Source organism: Lonchura striata, chromosome 4 (assembly GCF_050655825.1).
Source record: "Lonchura striata isolate lonStrDom1 chromosome 4, ASM5065582v1, whole genome shotgun sequence".
In the NCBI taxonomy this organism is placed as follows: domain Eukaryota; kingdom Metazoa; phylum Chordata; class Aves; order Passeriformes; family Estrildidae; genus Lonchura; species Lonchura striata.
The window spans coordinates 71197904-71212511 of record NC_140706.1 but is presented as its reverse complement, the minus strand read 5'-3'; the positions used below and the strand labels follow the sequence as shown (position 1 = coordinate 71212511).

The window sequence follows — 14608 nt, the reverse complement described above, 5'->3', positions numbered from 1 at the left end:
CTTTGTTTCCTCCCTTACAGCATTAGGCAGCAAACTTGTAGCACCCCAGAAAGGCGTGAAGATGTTTAATTAAGAGACAAAGTATGTCCCTACAGCCCAGCAGCTGCTGTTGTAGTCGCTCAGGCCATGTTTTATTAGGCCCTTGCCACCATCATGGAGTAGTTTATGTTAGTAGCAGAGGTGCTTGTGTGACACCTGTATAGAAGTTAGTCTTAGTCTTTTATTTATGTTTTATTACCAGCTACACTGATAAGCTGCTGCATGTGTAGATGGCAGAGATACAAACACACCTTTCCAGGGTGGACTTTTTATGTTGTAACATGGATATCCATAACTCCCATTATGTACTTTAGATTTCTATGAATGTTGAAATGCACTTTCTCAAGCAGTTTCAGTCTGTTAACTGTTTTCTTCACACAGGCCATCTGGAAATGGTGAGGTTTCTGCTGGAAGCTGGGGCAGACCAGGAGCATAAGACAGATGAGATGCACACTGCTCTCATGGAGGCGTGCATGGTAAGAGACTTAAAGCTTGAGCAGTGAGGTCTGTGGGCTGTCTTTTCTTGCTGAAGATGGAGAAAGTGGTTCCGTTTAGTTTCCTTCTGGTACAGAATCTAGCTGTGATGTTTTGATTCTCTTGTCTGCTTGATGGGAAGCTAACTTTATTATTAAACTGAAAATTAATTTCTTGAATTTCCTTTTTATCCTTCTCTCCAAATAGATTCCTCATGTGTTGGGATTTTCATGGCATTAGCCTTGTGTAATGTCACACTCTGAACCCATGGCTGTAGAGGAGTAAATCCCTGTTTAGTGTGCCCTTCCCTGAAACAACTGTAATGGTTCTAAAATCAGCCAGTTGTGTCTTTTGAAGGAAGTTAATGGTTTCACACAGGGGAATGATTAACAGAAACTATTATACTTCTTGAAAGTTGTTGCAAAGAAAGTCACGTAGGTAAACAGAACTCGAGCTGTCCTTTGTCTCACCCTGAATCACACTAGAGCAGCCACCTAAAAGTCCTTGGCGATGGCCTTGCAGCCAGGTCCTGGGAGTTGATGGTAAAATGACCTTGTTTGATGTTGCAGTTGCCTTCCCATCAGGATGTTCTTGTGGTGGAGCTATGGATCAAGCCTTCCTTTCTTTGCCATTCTCTTCTGCCTTTTCAACAAGGTTCCATCACACCCACAGAGATGTTAAGACCTAATTTTTGTTAAAAATTATTGAGCAATAAGAAAAAATTCTCCTCCCTTATTTCTGCAGGAAGCTGTTCCTAGTGAGGCAGTTCCATGCTGGTGCTCAGAGCTGGCAGATAGTTGAGTGTCTCGTACCTTCAGCTCTGCTGACGAGAGAAGGCGCAACTTTCTCTTAGCAGTATTTAAAAACCTTGCAGTGTGAAATGAAGCAGAGCAAGGACTCCCATCTCAGCATGTTCTTTGTGCAGAAACAGTTACTGCTCTTCAGTGGCACAAGAAAACTTCCTTCTCTGGAACAGCATTGAGCTTGAATGTGTCCTCACAGAATTGTCTATGCGGTATAGCCAGTGCAGATTTAAAGCTTTCTGCAGCTTTGTGTGTTCAGGAAGACTTGTGCCTGAGTACTTTTTGTACAGAAGTTAATATCGATTTAATGCACATGAGGTGTTGTACAATGGCACTTGCCTAGTGGGAGCAAAAAGCAGGTTGATCTAGTTGGTATTTTCTCTCGCTGAAGGGCTGCTGCCCACAGAGCTTCAGCTTTAAAATGCAGCTAGTGGTCTCATGAAGATTGCTCAGGTGACTTTTTCTGATCTGTTACCAGTTGGAAGGCTTTTCTTGGCTCTTGTAGGGGAGCTCAACAACCAACACCCCATTGCAGGATTTATTAAAACATGGATCCAATTCCCTTGTGTGGTGGAGCTCCAGCAGTTCTCCTCCAGGCTGCTTGGCCCACATAGGAAGCTTTGAAGGAAGCCTTGGTGCTGCATCGTGCCATCCTCATTGTGGATCGGGGGTGAGCAGTTAGATGTCTTGCCAGAGCCTGATGGATGAGGCACCGTCTCAGCATTTCCCTGAGGAAAGATTCTTTATGGAGGCTCGGAGTTTTTACCTAAAATAGTACTGTCATTTCATGTAAAAGGTGAATATGTCCTAGTTAATGTCCTAGATATTTTTCCAAGAGGAAACTACGCTTTGCTCCCTGGATATCAGAATAAGGTATGAAACACTTGAGAAAATGAAGCGGAAAAATGTCAGATGCAGTTTGGTATTTTGTCTGGAAAAGAGCTTTTTGGAGTTGTGGTTTCCAGCTTGGCAAGGATGGCTGTGGATGCTATTTGCTGCCTCTTAGGAATTAATCTGAAATGAAGGTCTACTTACCTCATTCAGTGACAACCTTGGGAAAGCCTTGTGTTCCTGGTGAGTGGCTGTTTATTCACTGCAGCCCTTTGGTGTTTTGTTTGTCAGGTTGTGGTTCCTCCCAGTTGGAATGGTGGCTATCTCCTCATGGAGAAAACCATCTTGGAGAGTTTGTGCTGTTGTTGGAGCGCATCGACTGAGCCAGTCTCTGCTTCTGTCTGAACAAAGCAGAATGGAATGGCAATGGGATGTGTCACTGTCAGGCCTCCAGTGTAAACATGGAGTTGAAAAGCCACTTCAAATAGTTCCTGAATTTGTGGAATACTTAAAATATGATGGAGGTCCTATGCCGAGTATTTTTCAAGAAAGAAAGCAAACTTAGGAGCTGCCTTTTGGTAGAAGGGCTTTGACAGCACAGTCACGGTGTCTGGAAAACCCTGACGGAATCCTGCCAAGGGATGGCTGTTGCTCAGGTGGATGGCTCCTGGGATGTGTAAGGAGCCCCTGACAAGTGGTCTCATTTAGGCTTTTCTCTTGGAAGGAGATACTAAGTCTTGACTCTGCTGTTAAATTGAGCAGTGAAATAGTTTTGCAGGAGCCATGAGGCAAGCCAGGTCAGTGTGCACGGCTGCTTCTTAAGAAAGGGAGGAAGCAAAAGAATCTCACTATTGTTCTTGTGGAGGAGACAAGCTTCTAAAATAGTGGTGTGCTCCCTCTTGACTTTCTGGGTTTTATTTTGGAGTTCCCCCCTGCCCCAAGTAAGTTGATCCCAAACACCTTAACTGGAGTCTGATGCAAAATTGTCTGTCATTGACAGAGAGGTCTGATATGAGGTTCATGGCACATATCCAGTGAAACATGCTCAGCGTTTCTATGAGTGCCTGTTCAGTGTAGCAGATGTTTATCCAAATACTTAGGGAAATATTCAGAAAAACTGTTCAGCAAGTTTAATTGTATTTTTGGACTCATTTTGCTCACTCATTGACTTTTGTGTCTTCAGAGGGAATTGGAGTCTGTGACAAAACTGGAGAAAAGCAGTTTTTCCATTTGGTCAGTCTTCTGATCTTGCTTTTTTCTGTATTTCCAGGATGGTCACGTGGAAGTGGCAAGATTACTTCTGGACAGTGGCGCTCAGGTGAACATGCCTGCGGACTCCTTCGAGTCTCCACTGACTCTGGCAGCCTGTGGCGGGCACGTGGAGCTGGCAGCTCTGTTGATTGAACGTGGGGCTAACTTGGAAGAGGTCAATGATGAAGGATACACGCCACTGATGGAGGCAGCTCGAGAAGGCCATGAGGAGATGGTGGCACTGTTACTTGGGCAAGGTAACTGCTGCGGGCTGCAGCCCAGCAGGCAGCTGCATGTATTGGGGAAGAAGCCTTAAGCTGCTGTGGTTTTTGTTTTCTTTGGTAGTAGGATGTCTTGAGCATATGGAAGTGGTTTATGTGCTGATCTTGCCTCTGTAACTGGTGTTTTATGTTGTTTGAAGGAGCAAACATCAATGCTCAGACAGAGGAGACGCAAGAAACCGCATTAACTCTGGCTTGCTGTGGAGGGTTTTTGGAGGTGGCCGATTTTCTCATTAAAGCAGGAGCTGACATAGAACTTGGCTGTTCCACACCTTTGATGGAGGCTGCTCAAGAGGGGCATTTGGAGCTGGTTAAATATTTATTAGCTGCGGGTATGGACTCATTTTATTGACACTTTTGTAAAGGCTTAATCTAAGAGGAAAATACTTTTTCCAATATTCATTACATATTCTTTAGCAGCTTCTTGAAGTTGACTGTGAAGGTCTTGGAAGCCCAAAGTAATTTACTCGTTGAACTCTTAATTTAGCTTTTGAAGATAGAGTTGATGTAAACTTGTTTGGAGTGAACTTACAGTCTATGTTTTTATTTCTCTAGAGTATCTGATCAAGTTACCAGTTTAATAGATGCTGGACTGGAAGGGGGAAGTTTCATTTGCCATTTGATCCTGTAAACATTGTGGAGGCTTGTATGTTTTCTGTAATGCCCATCTCAAAGCTTACAAGGTTTTGTGCTTTCTGTTTCAGGGGCTAATGTGCACGCAACAACAGCAACAGGTGACACGGCTCTGACGTACGCCTGTGAAAATGGCCACACCGATGTGGCAGATGTCTTACTTCAGGCAGGTGCAGATCTGGTAAGTCATTTACCTTCTTTGAAAAATCAAAGTAGAATATTAAATTTTTTAAGTGGAATATCAAATTATCAACTCATAATATTCTTTCTGTTTGTTTCTGTGTTCACTGCTGAAAATTGACACATTCTTTAATGTATTTTAGGCTGTTAGATTACTCTAAAGCGCTGAGGTCGGTTACAGTCCTCTGGTGATTGAAATCTAAAGCATTTCCAGGCCATTCAAAGTTGCCTGGACAGGAAAATAGGGGATTTCATTCTTTTGACATGGTATTCAGCTTCAAATTGTTGAGCTGATTCTGGGTTAATCCTTATATCTACAAATATGTTCTATTCCTTATGCATCAGATAGTTGACAGTCTGTTTGGTGTGCTGTAAATGAATTAAGATGATGGAGGTAAACTGATTTTTACTTTTCAGTAGGCTTGTACACCAGTGTGTTATCAAAAAAGTGATGTTAAGCATGTCAGAAGATGTCCTGTTTAACTAAAATCCCCCTTGTGTGCCTTGAGTGCTTTTTGTCCAGGAGTCAGACCTATGCAGAGACAGGTGGTGAATGGTTCATCTGCCTTCAAGGTACCCTTGGTTCCAACATTAGCTAAATATTTATGTCTAAGTTTGTGAAACACTAGAGAAGGATGTTCCATGTTCCATTGAGAAATCCAGGAGGCTGGTTTGCCTTCTTTCACATGCTACTTTGGATTTTGAAGCCTTTCTTTATCTGCTCTAGGAACATGAGTCAGAAGGTGGAAGAACCCCTCTCATGAAAGCTGCCAGGGCAGGTCATGTTTGCACTGTTCAGTTCTTGATTAGCAAAGGTAAGAGTGTGGAATGGTTTGGGTTTTCCTGACTTTAGAAATACTTCAAGTTAAGAACATGTCAGAGCCTAGTGTTACTTCCTTGGATTTGTTTTAAATATCCTAGCTCAAACAGGCAATTGATTCTTCAACTAGGCATGTAAGGATTACATGTGGTTTCTGCTGAGATGAGTGGAGCTGCGTGTAGTTGTAAAAATAGTGTATTTCAGTCTTTAATTCCTAATAAAAGCAGCAGTAGTAGGGATCCCTGGGGTCTCCATGCCCCATGGTGCAGCTTTGGAGCACTGTCTTCAGCAGTTGAGCTTATTGGTTTCCAAATTTTGACTATAGCTTGCTTGATGTTTCAGTACAAACCGGGAATTCTGTTTTCCCTTTCTTGGGCTGGTTCTCATGAATTTTTCTTGTCCCTACCTTGCATAGAGTAGGACATCTGGCAAGATGGAATTTTCTCTGTGTAAATTGCAGTGTAGTTAATTCTGTTAGATTTGTCAAAGGTGCATCTGTTGAAGTCAGTTTCAGCTGATGCTTGCCATTGTGTTTCTGCAGGAGCAAATGTGAACAGGACCACAGCGAACAATGATCACACAGTGCTGTCGCTCGCCTGTGCCGGAGGTCACTTGGCAGTGGTGGAGTTACTGCTAGCTCATGGTGCTGATCCCACACACAGACTCAAGGTTTGTCCCTCAGCTGCCTTATTTTCCTCTAAAACTAAGGGTACCCAGCTGGATTTTCTCCTTTTGTGTTCTCTGCAACTCACCCAGCCTGTGATGATTTAAATGGAAGTTTGCACAAGCAGATGTTCTGCTCATGTACGTGTTGGAGTTAGTGCAGGTCTCTTGATCATCATGAGTATAAAGGCTGCCCTCCAGTTGTAAAGTGCCGATTGTGGAAGAGGAAAGATTTTTAAAGTACTTTTTTTTTTGAATACTTCATCAAGTCTTTAAGTTTAGATGTGAACTTGTGGAGATGAAGTATTTACCAGAGCAGAGGGCGGTCACATAGGTAGTGTGTTATGTTTCCCAAAATGCTGCAGTGTTGTTTTTGTGATGCTCTTTTCTAACTCTGTGATCTTTCCCTCCTCAGGATGGATCGACCATGCTAATCGAGGCAGCCAAAGGCGGTCACACCAGCGTGGTTTGTTACCTTCTAGATTACCCAAACAACTTGCTTTCTGCTCCTCCACCCGACGCCACTCAGCTGACCCCGCCATCCCATGACCTAAACAGGGTAAGATTTCAGGGCTCGTGATCTTCTTGCACTTGCTTGCTCGAGAGTTTAAAAGTGAGAGGAGTCAGTCATGTCATACCATAAAGTGTAGGTGAGCACACTGAAAATTACTTAGAGCTGTAATGGAAATGGGGAAGATTTTGGATTATTATGATGTAGTGCTCTTATCATTCTTACTTGTTCTCTAAGTATTACTGGAAAAAAACACTGAAGGTGGAAAAAAACAGCAAGTTGAAAGATATGTGAAATGAAACTCTACAGAATTGAATTTATAGCCCTTTGTGGCTTGTATTTGCTGTGCAGCACTATACCATGCTGAGTGTAGTTGAGGAAGTAATTTTTTAGGTTAAAAATGCCAAGTATGTGGAGATCATGTGATCTGCAGGTGTTAATTACTGAACTCAGCATATTAAAAACCGTATTGAATGTTCTTAGTCAACATTAAAATCTATTTTTCTAACAGATTTTGTTTACCTTCTATTGAATTATAACTAGCACAGACTATGAGAAAAGTAATCTGTTAGTATCCAACATTTTAGGCTCCTCGAGTACCAGTGCAGGCGCTGCCCATGGTCGTCCCACCCCAGGAGCCTGACAAACCCCCTGCTAATGTCGCCACAACCCTTCCCATCAGAAATAAAGGTCAGTCGTAGTTCTGGAGCTTATTTTCTAAATATCCTTCCTAGGTAGAAGATAGAGGCTTGCACTTGTTAGCAGAGCAGTTCGTACAAAGAGTGTTTGTGGATTCAGTCAAGGAAACTGCAATTTTGATTTGTTTTTTAAATTTTTTTTAAGGCTTTGCTTATCCGTCAAGTATCAGTCATCTAACCCTGTAACATAAAATGTCAAGAAATCTGCCTAAGTAAATATGTTAAAATCTCTAGTCTGATACACTGAACTAATGCAAAATGTTACCCAGAAGTCTATAGAAATTGGATAATGGAAGTTGCAAAACCCATGTTAATCTCCATATCATAGTTGATTTGATTACTTGTGTTACCTTAGGTAGTAGTCTGGGAGCGGGTTTGACTAATTGGATTGAAGGCGGAATTTCTTGTGCAGTAAAATCTTTAGTCTGATGTGGCTCAGGTCCTCCTAGGACTAAATTTGCATCTATTTTGCTCTTGCCATTTTGACACTTAATGCTTTCTGTACTTAAGAATTCTCATCAAAAAGCCATTTTTATCAAGCATCAGCAGTAACAAATACAGGCGTGCATGTCCTAAAATTAATCCTGTGTGTACACTTGTATTGTTCTGGAGATACAGCGAGGATGGCTGGAAGAAACTGGGCACCTCCACTGCCTCAGATCCTGAGTTTTGATTTGCCTTTCGCCCTTCAAAATTAACCGATTGTTGCTTCTCCACCTGGTATGGCAGAGCATGTCAGCTGTGTTACTGGGGACTTCTGCATAAAAGACCAGTTGGATTAGTCCATTGCTTGTTCTTGCAGGAAGGCTGAAACATTTGCCTTGCCTGGACAGACAGCTGAGCTTTGACACAGGCAAAGTCATGTCTGCTATGGATAAAACGTAGTGGCTAAAGACACCTTGTTAGGTCCTGCTAAATCTAAATGACTGTCCTGGGTTCTGGCACTCTTTGTCACCTGTGCAAAGCTGGATACCTGGAGTGAAAGGATGCCTAGTTCTAGAAAGCATAGCACTTCTTATAGTGTACCAGGTCAGTTCCAAAACCGGCAGCCTAGTCCCAGTCCTAGAGATGTTTTTATGTCCCTTGGGCTGTACTTTCGGGGCTGTAAGCATATGTATATGTCCCAACACCATACCAGACGCAAAACACCAAGTAAAGAGACAGCATATCCTTGCTTTTTGTTCCCAGTTTTCTTGTAGCAGCACTCGGTAACAGCGGCTCGAGACAATCGCTTCCTTTGGCAAAAGCGTAACGATTGCTGGAGTAGACCTGTCACCGTAGCACAGGGCTTTGTGGGATGCATGTGCACTAGTGTGGCCTGTTAAATTGCAGTCCGACTGCTGGGTACAAATTGGCAGGTGTTCTTGGAGGGCCTTCGGGACACGCTGACCTTCTGTGGGTGCTGTGCCCTGGTGCGTAGCCGGCCACGCAGCAGCCCAGCAGTAGCTCTGTAATGAGGATGCCGTTCGTATGCACTTCCATTGCTTCTGAGGGGGTTTCTTTTTCACACAGCTGCTTCTAAACAAAAGTCCAGCAGTCACTTGCCAACAAACAACCAGGATGTACAGGGTTACATCACCAATCAGTCTCCAGAGAGCATTGTAGAAGAGGCTCAGGGCAAGTTGACAGAGCTGGAGCAGAGGATAAAAGAAGCCATAGAGAAGAACGCTCAGCTGCAGTCCCTGGAATTGGCACACGCTGACCAGCTCACCAAAGAGAAGATTGAGGAGCTGAACAAAACGAGAGAGGAACAAATTCAGAAGAAACAAAAGATTTTGGAGGAACTGCAGAAAGTGGAGCGAGAGTTACAGCTGAAAACTCAGCAGCAGCTAAAAAAGCAATATCTAGAGGTTAAAGCGCAAAGAATTCAGCTCCAGCAGCAGCAGCAGCAACAGTCTTGCCAGCATCTGGGACTACTGACTCCCGTTGGGGTAGGAGAACAACTCTCAGAGGGAGACTATGCACGATTGCAGCAAGTGGACCCCATCTTGCTCAAAGATGACCCTCAGCAAGCTGCTGCGCAGACGGGTTTTGCACCAGTTCAGCCTCTGGCCATGCCACAAGCTTTGCCTCTGGCAGCAGGTTCCTTACCTCCAGGGTCCATCGCAAATCTTACAGAACTGCAAGGTGTTATAGTTGGACAGCCAGTGCTGGGCCAAGCACAACTAGCAGGGCTGGGGCAAGGAATACTGACAGAAACACAGCAAGGGTTAATGGTAGCCAGCCCTGCTCAGACGCTCAATGACACGCTGGATGACATCATGGCAGGTGGGTTTATATTGGTATGAGCAGGTATAATATTTGCTTGACCAGTTGAGGGTATGTCCACTTCTTTTTATATGTGTGTGTGTGTGTGTTTGTGTATTCCCACAAGCTCTATGGCAAGCACCACTCGTCCTCTGATCCCTGTCTTGAGGAGTTGGGAAAATTAGCTTTTAACTTTTTGGTTCGCAGGGTGAGCTAACAGTGCCTCTTGGTCAGGTTGGTATGGTGGAGTGGCATTTTTAATTTGTCATAGTTTGGGGAGGGGTGTATTAGAGTTTGTGTGGTAGTTCTATTTTGGCCTGATTGTAGCTCAGGAGTAGCACCATGATGGTACTGGGTAGTACTTGGGACTAGCTGAGAGCTAGTAGGCTGTAGGCTGAGCAACTGCAGCACCACAACTAGCCTATGAAATGTGAAGGACCTGTGGGTTTATCTTCAGAATAAGAGCTGCTCCAGTTGGCCTTCTGTAGTCTGCTTATTGGAAGCTTTTATATCTGCTTGGGAAAAAAGAGGCGATAATCCTATGGCTTTCTGAAACATCTCCTCATAAAAATGGCTGCCAGCAGAAAACATGTTTAGCATTACCAGATTCTTGTCATCACTTCAGAGAATTCTTTGCTCAGTGACATGAATGCTCTAAGGCCTTAAGCAGTAAAATAGGAGAATGAAGCAGGTTTTAAATGTGAGTTGTCACTGTTGTTTTAGTTTACACCTCGCTCCATTGTGCTTCATCTGAACCCTTTCCGTGCTAAAGCAGCCATTGAAATACCCCTTAGCTGAATAGAGACAAACTGGTAGGGCATGTTCTTAAAAAAAATGTCACTTGATGAAAAAGTACCAAGATGCTCTTGGTTAAGCCAATGCACTGTCATTTTTGCAAGTGCTGTCCATGTGAACAAGTCTGCTTTGCAAAGCTGTTAGGATGGGGGATGTGTGCCAGAAGAAGGCAGGTCCCCAAGAAGGTGTTAGCCTGGAGCTGGTCCTGCGTGTACTTCAAGAGTTGTAGCACAGTAGTAGCATAGAGTCAGTGGAAGGTATGGTAACAGATTAAAACTACCAGGTGGTGATTTTGTAAAGCATTTGGAGCACCACTTTTGAGGTGAGACACCTGAAGAGTGGACTTGTGTCCAGGCAGAGCTTCATTAAAGGTGACAAGAAACTTTTTTTGATGGAAATCTTCTGTTAGAATTGAAGCACAAATGTAAAGATAGGAAGTGGATAAAAACACAAATGTATGCATGACAAAGTAAATAGAATTACATCTATCATGCACTAACACTAGCAGTTTCTCTAGTGGAACTGCTGGGGTACAGGACAACATGAATTTAAAAGCTGGGATGATTGCAGTGCTTGGTAGCTTATAAAGAATCTGTGCAATGCACTTGAGTTGTGTTTAAATACAAGTGAAACCTGGAATTAGGACATTTGGGACATGTGTTTTAGCTGCATGTCACATCTTGAGAAGGTGCCATTTCAGGTCACCTGCCACATAGCCGAGTGCCTCTGTGTGCCCTTCTGGGCAGTCAGGTATTTCCAGTGTGAATTTAAGTGAATATTTTGTTTCTGCTCAGCCCCACTTGTTAGTACGTGCCTGCACATATGCAGTTTAGAAAGAAGCCTGAATTAATTTTCTGTCAAGTGCCTGATTATAGGGTGTTTTTTTAAGCAAGAACAGACACTGGCTTGAGTATAGAACTTCAGCGCTAGCCTGTAGTGAGTCCACAAATCACAGTTTAATGTGGAGCTGAAATGGGTTCAGTGTGACACAGAACATTTAAGTGGCCACTAAGTATTTGGTCAGTAATGTACTGCTTTAAGAGAAGCTTCTAGAGTATTCTTACGGATCTAAATTCTTCTTTCTGAGGTGCCTCGAGTTTAGTTCCAGTGCAGAGCTGTGCTTACAGCACCAGTTAGAGAAACAAAGCTTCACCTTGACTGTGCAAACTTGATTTAATGTGCACCTCTGTGCTTAATTAGTTGAAAACAATGGATAAGTAGTAAATAATACTTAATTTTTTCCTTTGGGCTCCTTTATGATCCTGCTGGAATTGAGGACAAAGTGAAAGGTTCGTTCTTGACGTTCAGATGTTGGGCAAGATTTTTACTTGCTGTGAGACTTGTAAAAAGAAATATTTTTTAGGATTAGTTATGTAAGTCTTGTATGGAAACATTGCATCTGCTAAGTGGTGTGGTAAAGATCTAAAGAGAAAAACCACCTTGTTTTTAATAGAAAGCTTTTTACAAAGTAAAAATTATTCCAAGGATTATGTCCAGTCACAGAGCTTCGCAAAGAACTTCAGGAATCTTGAAGCACTTGATAAAATGCATTCCTGGAAGCTACCTTGTGGGTTGAGTCAGTTGGAAATGCAGCTGTTTAAACTAATACATCAGAAAGCAGGCTGTAAGCTTTTCACAGAGACTCAATACTGAAAAAATAATAATAGAGTGCCAACATCCCAGGTAAATCAGGTTGTATCCCACTTGGGACCTGAGCAGGGGCTGGTTTCATGTTGGGCTGACCTGCCTTGGGCTGCCTTGCACACTCTTAACTAATAACCAGCAAGATTGCAGGTGTGCAGTGGCTCTCAGGTTTCATCCATGGAGCCTTTCTTGCACAGCAGCAGCCCAGTGTTTGTGTTGGAATTCAGAACATAGCTTGCACAGTTACAGTCTGAGGCATGTTGTGCATCTCAAGTGCTCTAGAGTGATTTTAATCCTGTGTGGCACAAACATGGTTTGTAATAACTGAGGATACTACAGAGAAACTGGGGGCAGAGAAGAAACTGATGTGGAACAAGCCTGTAGAGCTGGCTTGAAACCAGTTGGAAAAAGCTGAGATGTCTCATACATTCCTTGTAAAGTATTTTTTCAATCTGTCCCTCATCTTGCCTCATTGTGTAATGTGGAACAGTTTTTGTCTGTGTGCTGTTGACATTACAGGAGACAAGGAATAAGGCCAGTCCTGTGTCCACAGCAAGACAGCACTTGTGGGACATGTGACGACCACATGAGGAGAAGTGGGATTACAAGGGCATGTCACACTGGTGAGGCCAGTGGGCATGGAGGAGGAGGCATCTGCTCTGAGGGTGTCCTTTCTTCATTCAAGTTAAGAGAGAGTTGAGGTGTAGCCAGAAGCAAATCAGTTAAAGAGCAATGCTGTTCCAAATATCAGTAATCACAAAGCTGATTGTCTGATACCCCAGCAAATGTCCAAGACTGGAACTGGAGTAGTCAAATGATGATTGGCGATGTCTTCCAACCAAGAAGCTTGACTAAGGTGTAGGTCCTGTACTAAGTCATGTCTGTACTAAATATTCCAATAGTGACCTAACTTGGAAGACTTGGTTATCCCAGGCATGAACTAGTGATGTTTCCATGGTGAAGTACAGACTTGAGTTCACTTTGCCACTAGGCCATTAGAGTAGGGCAAGGAGCAGAGTGCAGAGATAAATATTTGATTGTCACTGTGTTCAGCATGTAGAATCAAGCTAGCTGGTTACTCCTCTCAGTGCTCAGGACTGCTGTGAAAACCTTTTGGGTTACTGAAAACTTTGAATATTTTCACTTGGACACCATAGAAATTCTGTTCATCACCCTTGGCATGTTCATTAGAAATTTGAACTCCACGCAGGTGATGTTGAAATAAATATAATCAAAGGGATTACCTGTAAAAATGAATGTTGTGTCCCAGTGAATTATGCTGTAGGTATATGAACTAAATTTGTGAATTCTTCCTGAAGCTTACCTCTTTGTTTTCTGGGTTTGTTTTGTGTTTGGGACAAGGGGTGATTGGGGTTTTTTTTGGGTTTTTTTCTCCTCTCACTACAAATGTAAAAAGTACACATTACCTGAACTGAGACCTTCTTAACTAACTTGGTTTTGTTTTTTAGCCTGAAAATTTACGAATGTCTCCTGTGATATGCTTCCCAGTCCCCTTTCGGGGTCTTGAGCAGGAATTCTTAGAAACTGCTTAAAACATACGCAGTTTTTGACCTTGTGTCAAAATATTTTGGCATATCTTCAGTATGATAATTTTAATCTATACCTAGTGTGTGATTCGTGAGATAAGTTTTCCAAAGGCACTCAAAGATGTAGATCAAGGGAGCTTGAGTTCTGAATTCTGACTTAGTCTTAAATACAAGGTTAATTATACTTTCTGTGTTACAAGTCGAGGGTTCTTTGTTTCTCCTGGTGCCAAGTATTAGCGTCTTTGCTGAGATTTTGTGTAGGTAATACAGAAATTAAATTCATTAAGGATGTAAAATACAGCTGCCTTGTAGAGGTGGGAGCACACGACTGGGCCTATTAGGATACAGGTTTTGTGGCATCAGTTTTAAAGTGCTTTTGTCAACTGGGCAGAAGTGTGTGGTGCTTCACTTTCTCCTTTGCTGTTACACCAGAGAAACACTGGAGAAGTGAGAGGAAAAAAAACATGGAGTTCTTATGAGGAAAATTAGGAAGATGGGTGTTTTCCCCAAGAGCTGCTTTAGGCTCAAGTTTGCTGTGTGCTCCTAAACATCCCATGTATAGAATGAACTTGAGGGAGCGTGGCAGTCGATGCTATCTGTGTCATGTCCATACACTGTTATCACTGTAAGTGGTGTTACCTTTGCTTACCTAACACCTTGACCAAACTCTTTGCAACCCCCTGTTACCAAGCTTCCACTTCTCTGGTTTTAGCAAATTCTGCCGTGTGAGCATCCTGCCCTGTTGCTTTTTTTGTTATGTTTATGGGAGGTGGGGGTGAAGGCTGGACAGACTTCTACATGAAAACATTTTAACTATTTTAAGAAAAATTGCATAGATACCCGTTGGTTGGACTTGCTCTGCAGCCCTGCTTCCAAAGGTATGGAGCTCCAGGTCCAAATAATGGCTGATTTGTTTTAGGAAAGGTATTTGGGTTTTAAAAAAAAAATAAAAAAAAAATCTTGTGGTGGGCTTTAAAAACATGTCAATCTGATACTTAACTCTTTCTTTGAATACAGTAAACCTTTTCAATAGCTCAAATTCTAACAGTTAAAGGATCAAAGGTTGGGCTCAATGTGTAGAATACATATATTTGTGGAAAACGAGTTTTTAAGGAGTTCCATCTGTCGGTGGGAGTTCATCCCACTGTCCCTTTATTGTCACATTACACTTGGGAAGTGTTTTGCTTTGAC

At 42.7% G+C, this 14608-nt stretch overlaps 1 protein-coding gene across 11 annotated transcripts in view; it reads left to right on the top strand.

The window, feature by feature from the left end:
* ANKRD17 (ankyrin repeat domain 17) overlaps positions 1 to 14608 on the top strand; it is a 68923-nt gene that overhangs the window by 39146 nt on the left and 15169 nt on the right. For 7 of the 11 annotated variants that reach the window (XM_085578398.1, XM_085578397.1, XM_077783082.2 and 4 more), the window contains exons 7-15: positions 421 to 515; positions 3418 to 3655; positions 3820 to 4011; positions 4384 to 4493; positions 5220 to 5307; positions 5854 to 5981; positions 6391 to 6534; positions 7074 to 7176; positions 8697 to 9452. In XM_085578398.1, the coding sequence (XP_085434524.1) occupies positions 421 to 515; positions 3418 to 3655; positions 3820 to 4011; positions 4384 to 4493; positions 5220 to 5307; positions 5854 to 5981; positions 6391 to 6534; positions 7074 to 7176; positions 8697 to 9452 (1854 nt within the window). The remainder of the gene's footprint in view (positions 1 to 420; positions 516 to 3417; positions 3656 to 3819; positions 4012 to 4383; positions 4494 to 5219; positions 5308 to 5853; positions 5982 to 6390; positions 6535 to 7073; positions 7177 to 8696; positions 9453 to 14608) is intronic. The other 4 variants (XM_085578404.1, XM_085578403.1, XM_085578406.1 and 1 more) reach the window with 1 other exon arrangement.